The sequence below is a fragment of the Hibiscus syriacus genome, unplaced genomic scaffold (genome assembly GCF_006381635.1).
Source record: "Hibiscus syriacus cultivar Baekdansim isolate YM2019G1 unplaced genomic scaffold, ASM638163v2 tig00113096_pilon, whole genome shotgun sequence".
Taxonomy (NCBI): domain Eukaryota; kingdom Viridiplantae; phylum Streptophyta; class Magnoliopsida; order Malvales; family Malvaceae; genus Hibiscus; species Hibiscus syriacus.
The window spans coordinates 802704-824239 of record NW_024063440.1 but is presented as its reverse complement, the minus strand read 5'-3'; the positions used below and the strand labels follow the sequence as shown (position 1 = coordinate 824239).

General features: G+C 35.8%; 1 protein-coding gene across 1 annotated transcript; it reads left to right on the top strand.

Moving 5' to 3' along the window:
* Positions 1-1204: 1204 nt before the first annotated feature.
* Positions 1205-8232, top strand: LOC120185280 (coiled-coil domain-containing protein SCD2-like). The gene is made up of 21 exons (XM_039189546.1): positions 1205-1295; positions 1368-1651; positions 2070-2195; positions 2401-2541; positions 2827-2958; positions 3437-3568; positions 3745-3894; positions 4005-4262; positions 4339-4467; positions 4704-4745; positions 5108-5197; positions 5484-5543; positions 5659-5769; positions 5857-5917; positions 6163-6276; positions 6440-6561; positions 6746-6791; positions 6990-7052; positions 7168-7208; positions 7737-7863; positions 8107-8232. Exons 2-21 carry the CDS (start codon positions 1373-1375, stop codon positions 8223-8225), a joined length of 2343 nt encoding a protein of 780 aa, XP_039045477.1. The 5' UTR covers positions 1205-1295; positions 1368-1372; the 3' UTR covers positions 8226-8232.
* Positions 8233-21536: the final 13304 nt, after the last annotated feature.

Sequence of the window (21536 nt, the reverse complement as noted above, 5' to 3'; positions counted from 1 at the left end):
AATTTATTTAATTAATTGTTAACTAAATATTGAAAATTTTATTTAATTGAATTAATCGGTTAAAATCGAAAAGTGAACACCTATTCGAACAATAATGGTGACAAGGAGCATGAATTACGATACACATACATTGACTCATTGAGTGATGGATGTAAGGATACCTAATAACCATTATTTAGTTTTGCGGGAGATATTTTCCCTTGGGCTTTAATATAAGTGGTTAAAATATAATGTTTTTCACAAATAGTTGCATGCAGTATTTTTTTTTTAATGATCAGGGTGTCTAACGTTACAAACGTTACCACTTTAGAAGTCCGGGTCGTAAACACCGTTAATTTCTTCTGTTAGGTGATACGTGTCAAATTATGGTAATTTTTTAAAAATTAAATTATATATTTTAAAAAAACACAATTTTTGACCTAAAATTTTGAAAACTTTCATTTCAACCCCAAACTCATGTCAGCCGCTGTCCTTTACCGTCGACGAAGCTCAATCCGACCTCACCTACCCCGATGATCAACACCCTATGAAATCAGGAACGATCGACGATCAATCGACGTTTTGTACCCCACTAACCGTAGGATGAAAATTATGATCTCACACGATTCTGACGGTCAATCGACGACAACTACAGCGGTGTATGACTAGGAGGATAGCAGGGACTAAGTCAGAGGCGATGGTCATGGTTGGAAAGGGTGATGATGATGAGTTAGGGTTAGGATTTAAGATTTTTATGATTTTTTGTTTATTTTTTGTAATTTAAGAAAAATTAGGTTTTTATAAATATAATAATAGTTTAAATTAAAAAAAATAAAAAATACCAAAAATATGACATATGTCACCTTATGAATAAAACTAACGACAGTTACCGCTAGAGTACCTAAAGTGATAACATTTGTAACTTTAAACACCTGGATGATTCAAAGATTATTGTATGCACCTATTCGTGAAAGCAGCATAGTATGAACACTTATTTTATATTTAAGCCTTTTTCTTATAAAAAAAATAGATCAAATACAGTAAAATATACTTTTAGTAAAATAAAATTAGACATTGTGGAAGAAAATATTTCATTCCAAAATGTAAATGAGTACAACCGGAATTTGACCGTTAAAACCTCCCCTTTTTCTTGCCATAACCATCGGGTCCTTTGTGTTTACCAGTTTTAACTTTGAATGTTTCCCGTAAACTGTTCCATACCAATCACACTTTCTCATTATTTTCCGTTTGGTGTCAGAAAAATGTTTGTTTTTCTTACCATTTACTGGAATCCAGAGTCTTTTTTGATCATCCTGGTAAGATTTATGTTCAGTACTATTTATTTTATGCTATTGACATTGATTGGTTTTCTTTTTTCAATTTTTTAGTGACTATGGATAAGAGGAGGTTACAAACTGAGAGAAGACACAGCACCTCGGCGGCTCCAGGGATGCCGTCATCACCATTGACATCGGCCTCCGCGTTGCAGGGCCACACACGGTCTGGATCAAGCTATGGAGGTGCTGGGAACCCGAGGAAAGCGCAAACTAAAGCTGCAGCGCAGAGGCTGGCGGCCGTTATGTCAAATAAGCAGAACGACGATGATGGTGATGATTATGACCAGCTTGACAATAGTAGTGTTGGAAGGCCAACGCGTCCTCCCTCTCCTATGGTAATGTATTGTTACATGGATATCCGATTTAAGTATGTGTGTGAAGTTGACATTTTTTTACATTACTAAGTATGGTAATGTATTGTTTACTTTAGAATTATTCAAATGCTGAATGATTCAGAGGCTCTGTATGAATTAGCTCTAAATGTGACATGCTGTTTGATAATGACTCTGAATCATTCAGAATGTACTTCTGTGCTGAATCAGTCAGCACTGAATCATTCAGAGGTGTGAAGCGAAGCTCTAAACAATTCCATTAAGAGGCAAACAAACAGCCCCTAAGTTCCATATCAGTATGAATGATGAAGCGTTCAAGAAGTATGAGATAAAATACTACTAGGCTATGCCAGGACTTGGCATTTGGAAATAAGTATTTCTCACTTCTTACCACCTGGATTTTTTAACTTGTAATATGCAGGCTAAAAGGCGAGTTCCGCAGTCAACACAAGCTGATGACGACAATGATGAGGATGATCCTATAGTGAGTGGCAGGCCAAGTATAGGACTTTCTGGTGGAAGACAAATGCAGGGGCGGTCTCCTATGGTATTCATATGGAAATCTTTTAATTCAAATTTCGTTCGTTGGGGTAGACCTATGATATGTTTGTTAAAATGACACTTCCATTACTTTGATGATGACTCTTCTTGTATTCAGAAACTCTTTTGTTGCTCACATATGCTAGAGTTATGACAAGTTATGACATTGCTAGTATGCATGTTCTCACCTCGGATTGTATTTTAAAATCTAGGCCAAAAATATTCCTCAAAGGCGACCATCACCATTAAGGAAACAACAACCATCTGATGATGACAATGATGAGGATGCCCCAGTCAGTAACACGACAAGCATAGGTCTCGCTGCAAGGGCAAAGAGGTCACCCTCTCCTGCGGTAATCATCTGATATGAAATTGATTTTAGTTAAGACCGGCTGCTTGTGTTTGTCAAGTGGGATGCACAAACTTCTTGATGTAGTTCAACACATTCCATTTGACAAGTTAAAATAACACTTTTCCTTTCTTTCTAAATTACCACTATTAACAGTTTTATCAATTTATAACGCATGATAATGTTTTTCAAACATGTAACTGGACTGAAATTTGTTCATGGTAGCATGTAGCTGGTTTCACATTGCACATAAGTATGTTATTTCCTAGACTTACCTTGTAATATCCAGAGAAAAAGCTTAGCTCGAACTCAAGTACCACCACCAGCAGACGATGATGAGAGTGAAGAAGATGACCTTTTAGTGAGTAGCACAACAAGAATAGGGCTTGGTGGAAGGGCAGCAAGGCCTTTCTCTCCTATGGTAACTTTGTGATTACCTGATTTACTTATTCGATGTGTTTGTCAAATAAGCCTCGAAGAAAGAAAATGAATGCAATTAGAGAAGTAATATTGTTAAGCTTAGGCTAATAATTGAGTGACCTGTTCATGTGTTCTGGAGCGCTAGAAATCGGTTGTAGGTTCCTTAAGGACATTGGGGATACTCCCTAATGTTTTGCTACTGAATAAAAAAAAGAGTAGTTTGTTGACGTTGTTGGTGAACATATTGGTCCTATGTGCAAAATTTAACTTCATTTTAATTTGTTTATCAGTCCAAATTTGGTGATTGTGACTTGTTTAGAGAAGATAGTTTAATTAGTAAGTTGCCGAGGAATTTTCTGAAAAGGGTAGTTCGTAGATTTCTAGTTGCAAGTAACCTTTGTGATTTGCTTACCACATGTAAAATCCTGATGCTACCAACAAATATGTTCTCAGTTGATTTACAGAGTATAATTTTGCAGGCTAAAAACATATCTCAGAAGCGGATGCCACAAGCTACTGACAAGGAAAGTGATGAGGAAGACTTTTTGGTTAGTGGTAGAGCAAGCATTGGTCTTGCTCGTGGTAGAGGAATGCAGCCGCACCCTTCTGTGGTAATTATGTGATTTCCTGTTATGAGTCTCTTAGCTAATTTCTTGTTTGTTATGCTAATGTAAGAGAAGAACTACTTATGATGTGAGAGAAAGGTAACGATTTTACAGTTTTGAATGCTGGAGTTTTATGGTACCGATAAATAAATTTTTACATAGGCTTCCCTTTGAAAACTCAGGGCAGACCCATGGCTCAAAGGCCTGTGAAACAGGTAGGACCACAACCAACTGATGAGGACAATGATGAGGATGACCTTTCTAACAGTTCAATGAGTGGAAAACCAACCATTGGGCTTGGTGGAAGAGCTAAGCCTTCATCTTGTCCTTTGGTAATATATCTATTAACTAAGTTTGCTCAGTTGTCTAAATTGTTTGTTTGTGTAATGCTTATATGTATGATTGATGTAATCCTTACTTGTAACTTCAAATTTGCTTTTAGTCAGTTCGTGTCAATCAAGATCAACCACGTCCTATACCAGGCAGTTATGCCTCTCTACCTGTCAGCATCAAGGAGCAATCAATACCAGCTCATGCAAGTGGTCAAAACTCCATGGAGCAATCCATCTCACCTTCAGCTGGACGGTCGTCTTTGCAAAGTTCTGCAGCTTTAAGTGTTGGCCGGCCATCTGCATTAACCAGTTCATCAGAACAAACTGTATCTCCTCGTTCCACAGGTCCAGGTCGCCAACAGTTAGGAGTCAGGCCGTACCCTGCGGAGAAGCGGTATTTTTATATCTCTAAGCTGAACTAGAATGGAAATTGCACTGATTTAGATTCTTAATTTATTTTATCTCGAGTGTTCTAAACTTTACTGCTTAAGCAGATTGGTTTCAAATTTTGGGAGTATGAACAACATGATAGTTAGTGGAACACAGCAGTCCGCTTCTGCTCTACAAAATGAGGTACAATCATTAGTTAAGCTATATATGTGTTCCCTTCTAGCATCCATCAACTGTTTCGCTTAGTTTTTCATTTCTAATAAATTATTTGAAACCTGTTGTTTACCTCACCACATTTTCTTTTTCAAAAATCTGTATGATTTTTCTCAATTCTGAACGCTTCAAATTTCAGTCTGTATGAAGATCTTTAGGAAAACTACTACTTTTTTTTAAACAATGTGTTGTGAATTTCATGGCAGCTTGATATGCTACAGGTTGCAAATGAAAGTCTACTTCAAAAGGTGATTCAGTAACTCTTTTTCTTCTTTATCATGCAACGTTTTCCGCTGTTGAATGTAATGAGATCTTATGATAAGTTGTATTTGAAAGTTGATACTGTACTCATGCACATCAATTTGGCTCTCCATCATCTTCAAGCACTGAGCCAATATTCTAAAGTTGTTGCAACAGTTGTCTTCAAATAACTGGCATAATCTATCTGAGTACTGCCATTTGGATATTGCTGTTGCAGCACCATTCTCCCCCGCTCCCCCAATAACTCTGATGTCTTTAGGTTAGCCAAACAAGCGCTTTGGCTTACGGAAAATTTAATAATAGTCATGCACTATTTGTTTGGTTCTCCATCATGATATTTGCCTTCCAGCTTCACCTTGCAGAGGAGAGGTGTGAAGAAGCAGAAGCAAGAACTCAGCTTCTTGAGAAACAGGTGAAGGAAGCAGCCCAGCAGGAGGAGGTTTGTTCTTCTACTGAGTGCCCAGCATGAAATCTTGAGTATAAATCTTAAAACGAGAATCCGATATGCAAAAATAAATGCCAAGGAAAGATTTGCTGAAGTCATGCTTTATTCATTCTTAAGCATCTTCAAAAGTTTCATTGGTTTTGTAAACCTAACTATTCATGCTTTATTGCTTATAAATGACCACTTTTCAAAAAAAAACTAATGAGCTGATTTTATTGCTTTACTTTTACATGGTTTATGAACTGCAGCTGAGTAGCATGTGACATGGTCCTTCTTGCAGGCTGCTTCAAAAGGTGGAACACAAACTCAGATGATTGCTGCTCTTCACACAGAAGCCAAGGTATCTTGAGATGCTATGTTGTATGTTATTGGTTTTTCTCTTTCAAATTTTACCATTTTTACAAAGGGAACGTATCCATTCTTAACATAATTCTTTCTCTTAAATTGTGGCCTAGATAGCAAGAGATGAAACAAATTCAGTCTTAGAGAAGCTCAATGCAGCGGAGTTTGAAATCAAAGCACTGCAAACAGTAACTCAAAGGATGATGCTGACTGAAGAAGAGATGGTTGGCTTTGTTCTTAATCTTTTAGATATCATCCTGTCAATTTACTCCTTTATGCCATTTTTACGTAATCTGCAGTTTTCATCTTAGGAAGAGGTTGTTTTAAAGAGATGCTGGCTTGCTCGTTATTGGAGTTTATGTGTGGAACATGGTAAAGTGTTTATCTTTCAATACGTGAAGTTCCTGATTGTTTTTGAGTTGATGCTGCTGTATTGGATAAAAAGCTGCTTATATGTAATCACTATAAAAGTTAAGTGCTGCAATTTATTTTAACAGTTGAGTAATCCTGGGAGTAATTGAAGTTGACATGGTTTCTTAAATGTGCAAATCTGTAACTGTTTCCTTTACATTTTGCATGGAGCTGCTTAGATTCCTTGAGGACATCACTTTTTGCAGGTATTCAGGCCGATATTGCTGGAGTGAAATATGAATATTGGTCATCATTTGCCCCTCTTCCTTTTGAAATAGTATTAGCTGCTGGACGAAGAGCCAGAGAGGAGGATATGTCATGTAAGAGATTTCATTTGATATGCATGATCACTAAATGAAGCTTTAAATGATCTTTTCCTTTTACTTTTTAGCTTCTTATAGCCTCACATTCAGTTTTTACTCTCTCTCAATAGAGAGAAAACTAAATGTCTCCTTTTTCTTTCCTTATCTCTATACTGAACAGCCGGCAATGATTTAGAAGAAAGACAGAAGGTCCTGAAACACACTAATGAACTATCCGGGGAGAGAAATGTTGAGAGCATGCTTTTAGTGGAGAAAGGTCTAAGGGAACTGGCTTTATTAAAGGTTTTTTTTCTTTCATTTGCTTGTGTTTGCAGCTGTCATACCATCTTTCTTCCCTCTTACTATCATACAATTATGATGCAATATCTCATATTATCGTCCTTTACAGGCTTTCCCCCCTCTTATAACACATTATATGGTCAGTTTATTTGTATATTTAATTCATTTCTTTTAATCTTTTCTGAAGGTAGAGGACGCGGTTACATTCGCACTGGCTAAACAACGACGGCCGAATATGCTAAAAAATGGTATTTTTTTTCCTTTCCTTTTCGAACATAACATCTATTGATGGTGGGAAAATCTTTAGCTGTTCTGTTGACATGTAATAACATCTTTTAGAAATCGAAACTTGCATTGTCAATGCAAAAGCTTTACATGAATGGCATGCTTTAAAATCCAGAAGATCTATTGGTCTCCTGACATTTTTTTACCTTCCGTTTACATGGTTGTAGAGGAGGTGAAACTGCCTACCGATGGTCAATTCGAGATATTCGGTAAGTTAGTCAACCATTTTGTTCGTTTAAGCTCCCTATCCAGTTTAGTAAATGGAAGAGTTGTGCATCTATTGCTGTATTCTGTTTACTCCCATTGATGTTTTTTTCCCTTCAGAATTAAGCCAAGAAGAGTCTGATGACGTGCATTTTAAGCAGGTACCATGTTTCACTGCTAAGAAAAACCTTTGCGTCTTAAGGGTCAAATATAATCTAAGAAAGATGATTATGTCATTATGGCTCCAAGCTAATCTTTGTTTTCTCTTGGATCTTATGTTCATTGTGTAATTTGAAAGTGATTAGTTGCAAAAATCTTCAGCTAATCATCTCCTTAATAATATGGTCTAGGCTACAGGCAGGTTTCCTTTTGTATTTTAAAAATGTAAAACAACTTTGATGTTGATGAATCCTGTACATATAACAAGGGGAAACAGTACCAAGGCCTCAAAATTCTGCCATTAGTCCCGCTTGTTCGAGTTATTTGTTCTGCAACTGGCTGGCAGTACTCTTCAGATCTGTTGCCGCCATATTTTTTTAACTTGTTGGAAATGCATTAAGAATGGACGACTTTATATGAAACGATTGACAATGTTAAAGCATAATTGAATGTGATATATTTCCCTAGAAAGCATCATTTCAAGAATCTTCATTGAGCTATTTCTTATTGCTTATATCTTTCTCGTGCAGGCTTGGCTTACATACTTCTGGAGGAGGGCAATGACCCATGGTGTGGAACCTGATATTGCAGATGAACGTTTGCAGTCGTTGATCACCTGCAGTTCAGAATCCTGCACTTCGCAGGACGCAGTCGATGGTACTTCCCCTCTGTTCCTCTCCCTTTCTTAACCTGAAGACTTTACCAACCAAAACCATATCACTTTACTACCGTGTTTGAATACTGTCATGATATATCTATATCGGACTCATCTATATCGGACATCTCCTAGATCAGGGTAACATAGACCAGTTAAGCAGTTATGCTAAATATATGACAACGTAAATTTTGAAGTAATGTCATGTCTGGTAAAAGTATGTTGATTGTTTTTACTGGATGCAGTTGAGCGTGGGCTTATGGAGATTAGAAGGTTAGGGCTGGAGTCCCAGTTATGGAAGACGTCTCGGCGAGGACTCGAGCTAGGCGCCACTGCCCAGTTGCATATCGAGACAGGTTTCTGATACAAAAGAAGTGTCATCATATGTATTGCTGAGAAAAATCTTCATTCATTTGTAGGAATTACTTTACATGGTGAGAGTTCATATGCTACAAATAATAATAATAATAATAATAATAATAATAATAATAATAATAATAATAATTTTAGCGCTCTTTTTTGCCAATGAAAGTGTACTAAAAAAGAAGATTATCCATTTTCCTTTCTTTCTTTATTTGTCAGGCTAGAGATTTTGTTCACTATCTTACATTATTTTGATTTTATAGTTTTTCTTGAAAATGGTTTTTTCATTGGCTCTCGTTAATATATATATATATATGTTTAATTAAAAAAATGTCTATATACTTTTTTAAATTTAAAAACGTATAATTCTTTTAAAAAAATCTTAAAATCCTTAATCCTCGCATTTTTAAACCTCATATGTGTCGTCGAATCAACCATCATTTTATTTTTTTATCATCGGATCCTACTATTGATTATCCCTTTCTTTTTCGTCGATCACTCTACTATTGATTTTCTTTTTCCCAAATTGAAATTAAAAGAGTAATCTTCAATTTAAGTATTACCATAAGCTCAGATTAGGCGAATATAGTTAAAATTGAGTTCTTATGTATGTGTTTATGTTATTTGGATTTTATGTGTGTAGGAAATATTGTGTAACTCAATACGTTATACTTTATATGTATTTTCAGTGCGTGATAAATGATTATCTTAATAATTGATATGAGAACATGGTAAATTGTCGTGTTTCAATATGTAAGCTATGTTTAAAAAAATTCGGAGAAAATATTGTAAGAAATATGCAAATTGCTACTGTAAATGGTATTTTTAGATAATTGAGTTATATCAAACCTTAGTTACTAGTGAGTTTTAGGTGCAATTGGCATGTCATAAGATCTATATTATTTGTGCACGAGTAAATTCAAACTCTGGTCTTGATAAGGGTGAGGGATTTTGTCCGTAAAACTCCTAGGAAGGTTGCATGTATGTTGAGGTCTCTGTGAATAATTGTGTTACAATTCCATATTTTGTTATGTTAATACCTTATGTGTCAAATTTGTGTTATGTTCGGGTATCTTAGTAGTTGTGATGGTGTAAATGTTGTAAAGTATGGTTGCATGCATATTCCTATGTTGTTTTGAGTGTTTAGTATATTGTGATTATGTTGATACTGTAAATTTGTCTTATATTCAATCATGTGGTACATGCCATGTTAATATGTTTTATGTTAGTTTGAAATAGGTAAGTTGTGACATTGCTTTGATTATTGGGTATCAATACCATTATCAATGGTATCAATAACATATTATTGAATATTTATAATTTAGTCATAAATCAATAACTTTGTCAACTAATATCAGAATTAGTTTTTTTTTTAATTCATAATTTTGAAAGATAGTAGGCTTAATAATATGTGTAGTCAATCAAAAGGAATATTTTAAGTAAATCCTTGAAATTTTTAATATTTATAATTTAGTCGTTCAAATGTATAAAATCATAATTTTGACTCTTTTAATTATTTTGATGAATATTTGAATTTTTGAGTGTCTGCTTTAGTTTTGATTCGACTTGTCCGAATTTCGATCACTCAAGGAGACATCTTCGGCTCAGTTTTCAACTAAACCAGATTAGAGGTTTGAAATTTATTATTGTTCATGGTTCAGGATTTAAAGTTTAAGATTTAGTATTTACATTTCTACTATTGTCAGACTAACCTAGGTCTCTTTTATGTGTGGAATGAGAGGTACGAGAGACTACATGAAAAAACTAAAAACAGAGTCGAACAAATGGGATCTCAGTAGGCAGTAGCTAGTTTTGGTTACTGATGCAAGTTGTAAATTTTTATCAATCAGGTATTTATAGGAATAAACATAAACAATAAAATAGTAATTTAATTATTAAAGGTAATTTCTAACGAGTAATAAGTATGCAAATACGATATTATAAATAACTAGAAAATAGTATTATATAAATAGAAAGGTAATAATATTATACTTTTGTTAGTTAGAAATGTATCAAATAAATAAAATATTAAATAAAAAAGTTTTGGAAAAAATCACATACTAATTAAAGCAAAATGGGAAGAGCCGCTGCTAATCTCTTCTGGCTAGCCCTGTTGGTTATTGCAGCATGTTTTAGTCTCTCACTCTCTTTTGGGTTTAACCATTGATATTCAATTCATTGATCGATTATTTTGGATAAAATTTTACAGATTCCTTCAACCAATTTATTCCATTTACAAACATCAAGATTTGAACTTTAAACTTTGCTTAAGAGATCCAATGCATCATCTCACTAGATCGACTAATTGTTGGTTAGTCTCTCAATCTCTTTTACTTCACATCATTCTTAAGCTAGAGCACATTCAGATTTTTTGAGACCGGTGATAAATTAACATGTTTAAGGATCGGATTTTCAAAAGAGAGTTCGTAACATCGAAACTCTAGCAAAAAACGGTCAGGCACGTTTTTGCCAAGAAAAATAATCTGTAATAGGCTTTTGCTTTGAAGATTTCCTAGGAGGATGAATGGTGTTTGCTTTTGAATTCAGACCACAATCTTCCGAACCAACAGCATCCGCGGTTTCGGTCTCATGACTTTCATCGGATACCTCTACCGTCTTCCTCCCCCCACCCCTCTTCTTGCCATTTCCTGAAGTTCCTGACCCTTTCGGCTCCGATGCAGTAGGCATTGGCATGTCACCACCTTTCTTTTCGTCTCTTGTGTTTGGAAACCCATCTACGTTCCGTTTCACTGTAAAATCCTCACAATAGTTCCATGCCTTCGGAATATGAGCCTATCCTGCAACTCCATGCCGAAACTGGACACCACTACTATATGGTCCCTGAGGACCTAAGTCAAAGGCAATGAATTGAAACCCGCAAGTCGGACAAAGTAACGATTTGTTGACAAAATCTTTATAGTACTGGTATTTGACGCCGCAAGCACTGCAGAGTGTCCAGAATGTTTGATGTTGTGCCTGCTGATAGGCATATGAAGCAGTGAACTTTGAAGAACAATTTTGATCACCATTAGTGAACTCATGCGGACCATTGACAAAGGCCTTCTCCAATGGACGAGAAGCTGCTTTCTTCGATGCACGAGAAGCTGGCTTTCGTGCAGTTTTGACCAAGATTCTGCACTTCCGATTGTTCAATCTGAAGAACCCCATACCAGTCCATTTCCAACCCAGAGAGTTTGTTTTGTGCAGAATAGTGAACATTACACACCGTCAACAACTGTGAGATATTCGCGAGCTCAGGGAACAATCTCTGAGCCTTTAATGCAAACCTCTTACTTAGCACCCTCGAGATCACCATCCTGCATCTTCTGTTCAGCAATTCCCTTTGCTTTGACAGCCTCTTCTCTGTTGCACTCCATTGTTGATAGCACCCAAAGATTAAACGTTCAAATTTTCCGACCTACTACTTATCCAATGACCACTATGATACTATCATCAAAAACCTTCCTGCAACAGCGCAACCAAACCATTGTAGTCCAATATGTCCACCAAATTCATCTAAAACCTAAATCAATAGTTCGAAAAACTCACAAAACACCTACCATTGTAGCAACAACCACAATATATTTGCAAGACTTAATACAGCTGGATAAAATAGAGACCCGAGGACCAGCCTATCAGTACCAAACAATTCCTAGTAGCATGCTTAAGTAAAATCCGAATGCTACTGGAAGCCAGGAATCCAAATTTCGAATCCTGAAACATATTATAAAGATGACAAAGACCATAAATAAATAAAATCACCCGGACCACAATATCAAAAGGAATATAAACATGTCAACTAAGACAAAATGGCTAAAGTATTGAAAAATACAATCTTTAGAATAACAAGGGATCAATTATTTTGAAAAAGGACTCGTAATCATTGCAATCAACAACTCAACTAGAAGCCAACTTAATAGTTCTAAGGATCAGAGAAAAGAGAACCTAAAAATGTTGTTTTTATTATTCTACGTGCCTATTTTACGGTTTATATTCGAAATACATGGCTACTCACAACAATGTCTTCTTCAAGGTTCAAACTTAGATTCTCTACTTGGAAGTACAATGTGCATAACCCATCACTTGTTGATGATAACTTAAAAATGTTAAAGCACACAGGGAGCAAAAAGATAAATGAAGCAGCAAAGTAAGAAGTTTGAGCCTTTGCATGCAGTTATATACTGCCAACAAAGGAAAAATAAGAAACCAAAACAAAGAGACAAACAACCCATAGGCCTTAAAAAACCTTTTTTTAATTAGTCCGGAAGAATACAATATATTCTATTTAACAAAAAATGCTATTACAACCTACAGACATTGTGCTCAAACACCAGACCTCGGATGTCAACAATCCCTTAATCATAGGCCTTAAGAACTTGAATAAAATGCAAACTTATAATTCAAATTCCCTATTTCTCAGGACCCAATAGCAACCCTGAGAGAAAAGTCATGTAACCCTCGAATTAACAAATAAAATAAAGCAAGATAAACCAGAAATGTTCTTAAAATTTAATCGGAAAAAAAGTAACAAACAGATGAAACAAACCCGTATTGAAAATGGAAGCTTTGAACCAGCGAAAGAACGCATACCCACAAAAAAATGCAGGAAACATTGAAAATCACTAAGAAAACAAAAGTCAGAATCAGATGTTAGAAACAAGAGAAGAAACCCAAGAAATAAGTCTGACCTTCTTAACTATGAAGCAAACAAAAAGGATTGTGTTTTCTTTTTTCTTTATTTCAATACACTTAGGCGGCGCTTGGAGTGATAGTGGGAACCAAAATAAAACGGAAAAGAGAAAGAGGGAAGGCCGGGGGAAAGGAGACCCTTGAATTTGCCGCTCTTTTAATTTTTTAATAGAGAATGGGTAACTGTTAAGAGATGTAAGGGATCGAGTTGGAATGGGTTTCGTTCAATTTGATTCGCTTGAAAAATAAATATTCTCTACCTAAATTGATTGAAGAGTATATTTTTTCTACTCAAATTTGATTTAATCAGTATAGATTTAGTTCGACTTGATATAAAATAAAAGCCTAATTAAAAAAGGTAAATTATATGTTTAATATTTAAATTATCAATTTTGATTTGTTTTAGTATCTAAACTTTTAATTTTTTAAAATCATACCTAACATTTAGTTTTTATTTTATTTTAATATCTCACCATTAAAAAAATTAACGGCACTACAATTTTCTAAAAGAATGTAATTTAATTTTTTAATAAATTACATTATTCATCGCTCAAATATGTTCTCACTCCTGTTTTGGTACTAAAATTTAAAAAAAAAATTTAACTATTCAACTTTCAAATTGCTCCTATTTTAATCACTCTAATTTATTTTGTTAATAATTTTTTTGACATGATTTTTTATTATAATTTTATTAATATATAATAAAAAATAAATTTGAAAGTTAGAGTGATTAAATTGGAAGTAATTTGAAAGTTAAGTAATTAAATTAAAAAAACTTTAGTGACCAAAATAGGAGTGAGAAGATAGTTGAGTGATGAATGATGCAATTTACCCATAAAAAAGTTGCCAAGTGAAAATCACCCGTTAAGTTTTTAATAGTGATATACTAAAACGAAACAAAAACTAAACGTTGAGTATGGTTTTGAAAAAAATTAAAAGTTTTGGTATGAAAACAAACCAAAAATGATAGTTTAGGTACTAAACGCATAATTTACCCTTAAAAAATTATAGAGATAGGGTATTATAGGAATCATCTATAAATCTATATGAAAAAATTACACTATTACCTTCGGGTCAGGTTAGGTCGGACTTCGAAGGTTTTTCACCTTTCATCTAAACTTGATCCAATATGATCTCACCCTATATAAAATCTAGCCCAAATCTATAATTGAAAAAAGATTAACTCTATCATATCAGATCGGGTTGAAATCTATTAAATTATCATCCTATTAACAGTTTCTATACAAATATTTTTTTAATAAAAAAGTTAATCATTTTGTTTTAAAATTTTGTATGTATTTTTAATGATTATTCAATTGATAAAAATTATAAATGTGTGGCAAAATAGTTTTTTCCTTTTTCATAATCATTACTTCAACGGTCAATGGAGATATGGATGGACGAATTTGTTCGTTTTGAAATATCTAGGGACTAATCTGCCTATTTTCTAAATAAAGTAAATAAAATGCAATTCGATACATCGTACAAGAACTATTATCGTAGTTTTACCGAAGAAATTCCTAGGATATTTTTCATTTTACCTGTGGATAAATTACTTACTTAATCAAATGTATTTCTATTTTGATCACTACTTATTTATAAAAAAAATTAATTTGATTAGTATCCTAATTCTTTTATTGCAAACTACGCTTTCATCACCCAAGAGATTTGCTTGCTAATATCTGTACGACAGTAAATTGTTAAAAACAATAAGACTGTTATAAAATAAAAAATTAATATTAACTGAAAAAATAACTCGTAAAAAATGAATTTTAATTTTAATTTTGTCATTACATAAACTACTATCTTAAAAGTAAATTTATCATTATTTGTATAATCGTAGAAGTTAACGCCATCCCACAATGTTAATACGATTCTTCAATATTTCTACATTCAAAATTTATAATGCAAATAAGTAATATTACTCTTCTTGAAAAGTAAAAATCTACTTTGAAAAATATTTTTCTTTCGCTTAAAATTTGACGTTCCAAAAAAAACACTAAGAACTAACAAAGAATTTCTTCTAAAAAAAATAAGGTAAGATAGGAATGATTACATGACTGTAAACGAGCAGAGTCGCTCCGGATTTGAAAATTTTAAAATAGCATTGAAGCTATCTAAACAAGAAAGATAAAGAAAAGAGAGAGAGAGAGAAGGATATCTAAACCTTTTTATTAAAAGTCGTACCAAAACTTTTACAAGTCTAGCTATTTATAATAGTTGAAAAGGATTGACGTGTAAACTCATGAATAACAGAACCCTAACAAACTTATAACCGCATGCACAACAGAAACCTCACAGAAGGCTATAACACCTATACTAACATTCACCAAACTTCTACACGTAATACGTTTAACATGCTGAACCTCAACAATCCCCATACTTTGCTAATTTTCAAACCTTCATCATGAGCTTAAACCTCAACATTTCCCATGCTTTTCCAACCTTCTAATCTTCATCACGAGCTCAAAGCTGGAAGTCAACCAGCAGTTTTGACAATGCTTCAAAAATAGAGGAGACGAGAGAGGTTTGGGTAAAATATCAGCCATCTCTTCATACGCTGGAACTTCATGCACCTGTAACTTACCAGCTACAACCATCTCTCGAACAAAAAATAAGTCAAGCTCAACATGCTTGAACTTGGAATGGAGAACTGGATTAGCACAAACAGCCACTGCGTTGGAGTTGTCACACACAAAGTAGCCCGACCATGTGAAACCACATGCAACTCCTTGAGAAAGACTCGACCCATACCAGATCAGTAGCAGCTGAGGAAACACTCCGATACTCGGCCTCGGCAGTGGATCATGCAACAAACCGTTGCTTTCGAGAACTTCATGAAATGAGATTACCTCCAAAATAGATGCAATACCCTAAGGTAGACCGCCGATCATCAATATCGAATCCCCAGTTTGCATCAGCAAAACTAGTCAAAGGCAACCGAGACGACGTCGTCAATCATAACCCATAATCAGTTGTCCCTTGAAGATAACGTAAGATGCGTTTCATCGTCTGAAAATGCACATCAAGAGGCGCCTGCATGAATTGACACGCGCGATTAACTGAGTAAGCAATATCAGGCCGGGTGATTACAACATATTGAAGAGCACCCACTATGCTTCGATACTGTTGGAAATAAAATACTCACACAAACAACTTTTATTGAAACTCAAACAAATATTACAAGAGACTCTCACTCAAAAACATGAACTACAACTCACTCTTATAAGACTTTGCTTCTTCACTCACTTAGAAGCTCTTAATTTTCTTGATGCTTAAAACTAAAATGGGGAGGGGTATTTATACTACTCAAGAACAATCCTACATCACACAAATAAACTAATTTAAACCATTAAAGTCTACAAATACCTAACTAAATTGATGTAAGCAATGACATCTTTACTTAAATGATGTAAGCAATGACATCAATTTAGTTTGGGTTTGGGTTTAGGCTCCCATAATGGATCAAGTTTATGATCCAACACCCCCTTAAACTTGATCTCGTAACCCCTAGTAGGTTCCGTAATCTTATGAAGTCTTCACTTTTCAGTGGCTTGGTAAAAATATCGGCAACTTGATCTTGTGACTTCACGTATTCAACTTCCACATCGTTTCTTGCAACACACTCCCTTATATAGTGGTAGCGAAGGTCGATGTGCTTGCTTCGATCATGGAATACTGGATTCTTTGATAAGGCAATAGCTGATTTGTTGTAGACACAAACCTTGGTAGGCTCTTCTTGTATCAAACCTATCTCCTTCAATAGATTTCTAAGCCAAATTGCATGACAAACACATGAGGTAACAGCAACATATTCCGCTTCACAAGTGGACAATGTGACAATCGGTTGTTTCTTTAACATCCATTTGAACGCAATATCTCCCATGAAAAATATGAATCCAGTAGTGCTCCTTCGATTATCTATGTCTCCACCCCAATCACTATAGCTATATCCAACAAGCTTGTAATAATTAGAAACTGAATAGAACAAGCCAAAGTCAATTGTACCTTTCAGATAGCGAAGAATTCTCTTTGCGGCTTTAAAATGGGTGGCTGTTGGAGATTCCATGTAGCGACTAACCAATCCAACTGCATGAAGAATATCGGGTCTCGTGCAAGTTAGATAGCGTAGACTTCCTATCAAACTTTTGAAGAATGTTGGATCTACACTTTCGCCTTCTTCATGTTTGGTCATCTTGATCCCGTATTCTGCCGGTGTTCTTATTGGCTTACAGTTCTCCATCTTGAACTTCTTCAGTATCTCCTTTGCATAGCTTTCATGTGAAATGAAAATTTCATCCTTTTGTTGCTTAACTTCAATGCCAAGGTAGTACACCATGAGCCCCATGTCTGTCATCTCAAAATCTTTCATCATCACATCCTTGAATTCATTAAACATGCTTGGGTTACTTCCAGTGAAGATCAAATCGTCCACGTGGAGGCACACGATCAAAATATCTCCATCTTTGATCTTGATATATAGAGCATGCTCGTAGGGACATTTGTTGAAGCCATTCTCTTGGAAGTACTTGTCGATTCGGCTATTCCATGCCCTTGGTGCTTGTTTTAGCCCGTAAAGAGCCTTCTTTAACTTCAACACCTTGTCTTCGTGCCCTTTAACTTCATAGCATGATGGTTGTTGAATGTAAACTTCCTCTTCAAGAACTCCATTTAGAAAGGTGGACTTTACATCCATCTGTTGTATCTTCCACTTGTTTTGAGCTGCCAAAGAAATAATTAGTCTGATAGTCTCCAATCGAGCAACAGGAGCAAATACCTCATCATAGTCAATTCCAGCCTTTTGACTATAGCCTTTAGCAACTAGCCTCGCCTTGTGCCTTTCAATCTCTCCTTTGGCGTTTTTCTTTGTTTTGTACACCCATTTGACACCTATCGCCTTATGTCCCTTGGGAAGTGAGGTAAGTTCCCATGTGTCATTCTTCTCGATGGCCTTGATTTCTTCATCCATCGCATCTCTCCATTTCTTTTCTTGTACCGCTTCTTGAAAGCTCACTGGTTCACAATCGGCAAACAGACAAAATAATGTAAGATTATCTTGTCGTTCAGTTACCTCATAGAGATCTCTAAGGCTTCTTGTGCGTTGCACAACTCTTTCACTTTGACTCCCACTTGACGATGACGAAAGTGATGAGTCTCCTTGAGTAGTTGATGTTGGTGAAGTGGGTGGAGTTGCAAGCTCTTGTTGAGATTCATCTAGTTGTTCCCTCATTGTCTGCTCATCTTCTTCAAACTGAGGAAAGAAATTGAAGTCATCTGTATGAGAGTTAAAATCCCATTCTCCTTCTTCGTTGAAGACCACATCTCGACTAATCACAAACTTCTTATTGTTTGGATTGTACAACTTGTAGCCCTTAGAATTAGCATCATAGCTGATGAAGATAAAACTCTCTCTTTTATCATCAAGCTTCGTTATTCTCTCGTCTGGTACGTGAACAGGGGCTATACTTCCAAAGGTTCTCAAGTGGGAAATACCAGGCTTTCTTCCACTCCATGCCTCTTGCGGTGTCTTTCCCCATACACTTCTTGTTGGAGATCGATTTGACAAGTAGACTGCATACGATACTGCTTCCGCCCAAAATTCTTTGGGTAGTTTCTTGCTTTTGAGCATGCTTCGTGCCATGTCGAGGATTGTTCCATTCTTTCTTTCTACCACACCATTTTGCTGGGGGGATCTGGAACTGTCATTGGTCGACGAATTCCATTTTCTTCACAGAACTCTTGAAACTCCTTGGAAGTAAATTCTCCACCTCGATCGGATCTCATGGCTTTGATCTTTCTATCGTTTTCTCTCTCCACTGCTGCTTTGAACTTCTTGAAGACTTCAAAAACTTCTAACTTCTGTTTCAAGAAATATACCCAGGTTTTTCTTGAAAAATCATCAATGAAGAGAATAAAATAGTTACTGTTACCGAGAGAGCTCGGATTGATCGGTTCACACACATCGGTATGGATGAGCTCGAGTGGCTTCTTGGCTCTTGTCTCTGACTCCTTTGGAAAGCTTTTCCTGAATTGTTTCCCGACTAGACACCCTTCACAGAGCTGGTCAGGATGGTTGATACGAGGTAGTCATTTCACCATCTCCTTCTTAGATAACAGCTCTAGACCTCCAAAATTGAGATGCCCAAATCGAAGATATCAAAGCCATGATGCATCTTTATAGCAAGCTTTTAGGCACTTTGCAACATCATTTTGTATGTTGATCAAGAACATTCTATTCTTTGACATCGGCACTTTAGCAATGAAGTTATTCTTATTATCTTTTATAGAAAGATTATAATTATTCATGTGAATATCATAACCTTTCTCTACCAGTTGCCCTAAACTTAAGATGTTACTTTTCATATTGGGCACATAGTAGACATTTGAAATAAATTGATGCCTCCCATCTTTCAAACGGATAAGAATATTACCTCTCCCTTTCACTGCTATTGTGGAATCATCTCCAAACGAAACATTTCCGTTTACTGACTCGTCTAGCTCCACGAACATGTCTTTCCTTTCACACATGTGATTGCTTGCACCACTGTCAAGATACCAGGAATTTGCTTGGCCACCATCAGTTTCCTTTCGTGCTAGAAGAAGAGTTTCTTTGCCATCTGTCTTTTCCTCCACGTAGTTAGCCTTCTTCTCAATTTTGTTGTTGGGAGCTCTGCATTCTGAAGCATAATGCCCAAACTTTTGACAATTATAACATCGAACTTGAGATTTGTCATGCCTTGAGTTTGGATTGATTATTCTACGGCCTCGTGTTGAGCTTTCTCCTTTCTCATAGTTGTTGTTGGAATTGTTGTTGTTGTAATTGCAGCTTAAGGAGTTTCTCAGTAAACTCATGCTTCTTCTTATACTTCTCTTCGTATGCTTGCAATGATCCTTGGAGTTGCTCGATCGTCATTTCTTCCAAGTTTTTAGTTTCTTCAATCGTCACGACGAGGTGCTCAAATTTGGGATCTAACGAACGGAGTATCTTCTCTATTATCCTCACATCGTCTAACTTTTCACCATTTCTTTTTAATTGATTAGAAACAACTACTACTCTTGAGAAATAATCTAAAATAGACTCAGATGCTTTCATGTTTAAGGATTCGAATTCACCTCTTAATGTTTGGAGACGAACATTCTTCACTTGCTCGGATCCTTTGTAAAAGGTTTGCAGCTTCTCCCACGCTTCCTTGCTAGAGCTTGAACCTAAAATCTTTTTAAAACCATCATCATCTAATGCTTGATAGATGAGGTAGAGAGCCTTCTTGTCTCTCTTTCTTGAATCCTTCAAAGTTGTCTTTTGATCTGGTGTAAGAGTAGCAAAAGCATCATCATCCGCAGGCTCGTTATAGCCTTTCTCTATGATATCCCACACATCTTGTGATCCAAGAAGTGCCTTCATTTTGAAACTCCAATTGTCGTAGTTGTTGTTGTTGAGTGTTGGAACTTGGAATGGTGTCATACCATTTGTCATATCTCTCAATATAATGAGATTTTGTAAAATCCGATTGCACGGATGAATCCGGAACGCTGAAAAAAAACCTTTAGAGGGACTTGGACAACTCAGTCAAGGGCTCCAACTCGGTTGACTCGGCTCAACTCGGTGAGTCAACTCGATTTTCTGGCAGCAGTATTCCAGTGGTGCGTGACGGTGCGTCAGAACTCAGATTGAGAAAATTCTGGCTGCGTCGGATTCCTCTCGTCGAGACCTTCGATCTTTCCAACTCATTCTGATGCCAATTTGTTGAAAATAAAACACTCACACAAAGAACTTTTATTGAAACTCAAACAAATATTACAAGAGCACTCTCACTCAAAAACATGAACTACAACTCACTCTTATAAGACTTTGCTTCTTCATTCAATTAGAAGCTCTTAATTTTCTTGATGCTTAAAACTAAATCGGGGAGGGGTATTTATACTACTCAAGAACAATCCTACACCACACAAATAAACCAATTTAAACCATTAAAGTCTACAAATACCTAACTCTCACCTAACTAAATTGATGTAAGCAATGACATCTTTACTTAAATGATGTAAGCAATGACATCAATTTAGTTTGGGTTTGGGTTTAGGCTCCCATAATGGATCAAGTTTATGATCCAATAGATACTCAACAGCATTGGCTATAGGAGCACCATCACGCAGTGACAACTTCTAGGCTAACACCATAGGAGTAGGAAGCCCTTTCGCGTCATCAAACCCACACCGTTGTAGTAACTCACGAATGTATTTATGTTGGCTCAACATTAACCCATCAGAACCATAACACACCTCAAAACCCAAAAGGAAACTTAGAAGACCAAGATCCTTTAAATAGAATTGTTTATTCAGTTTCTTAATCACACGTTGAACCTCATCAGCATCACTCCCAGTGAGAATAATATCAAAATACACTAATATGTATACCACGCTTTCCTAAGTCATCCTAACAAAGAGAGAATAACTGATCGCGCCAAAATGAACCCTCCCTGAAACCAAATAGGCTCGAAGACTCTCAAACCAAGCTCGAGGAGCTTGCTTCTGCCCATAGATAGCCTTATTTAGTCTGTACACCAAGGTTCCATCACCCTGTTCATACCTAGGAGGCTGGGTCATGTAAAATTCTTCAAACAAAACA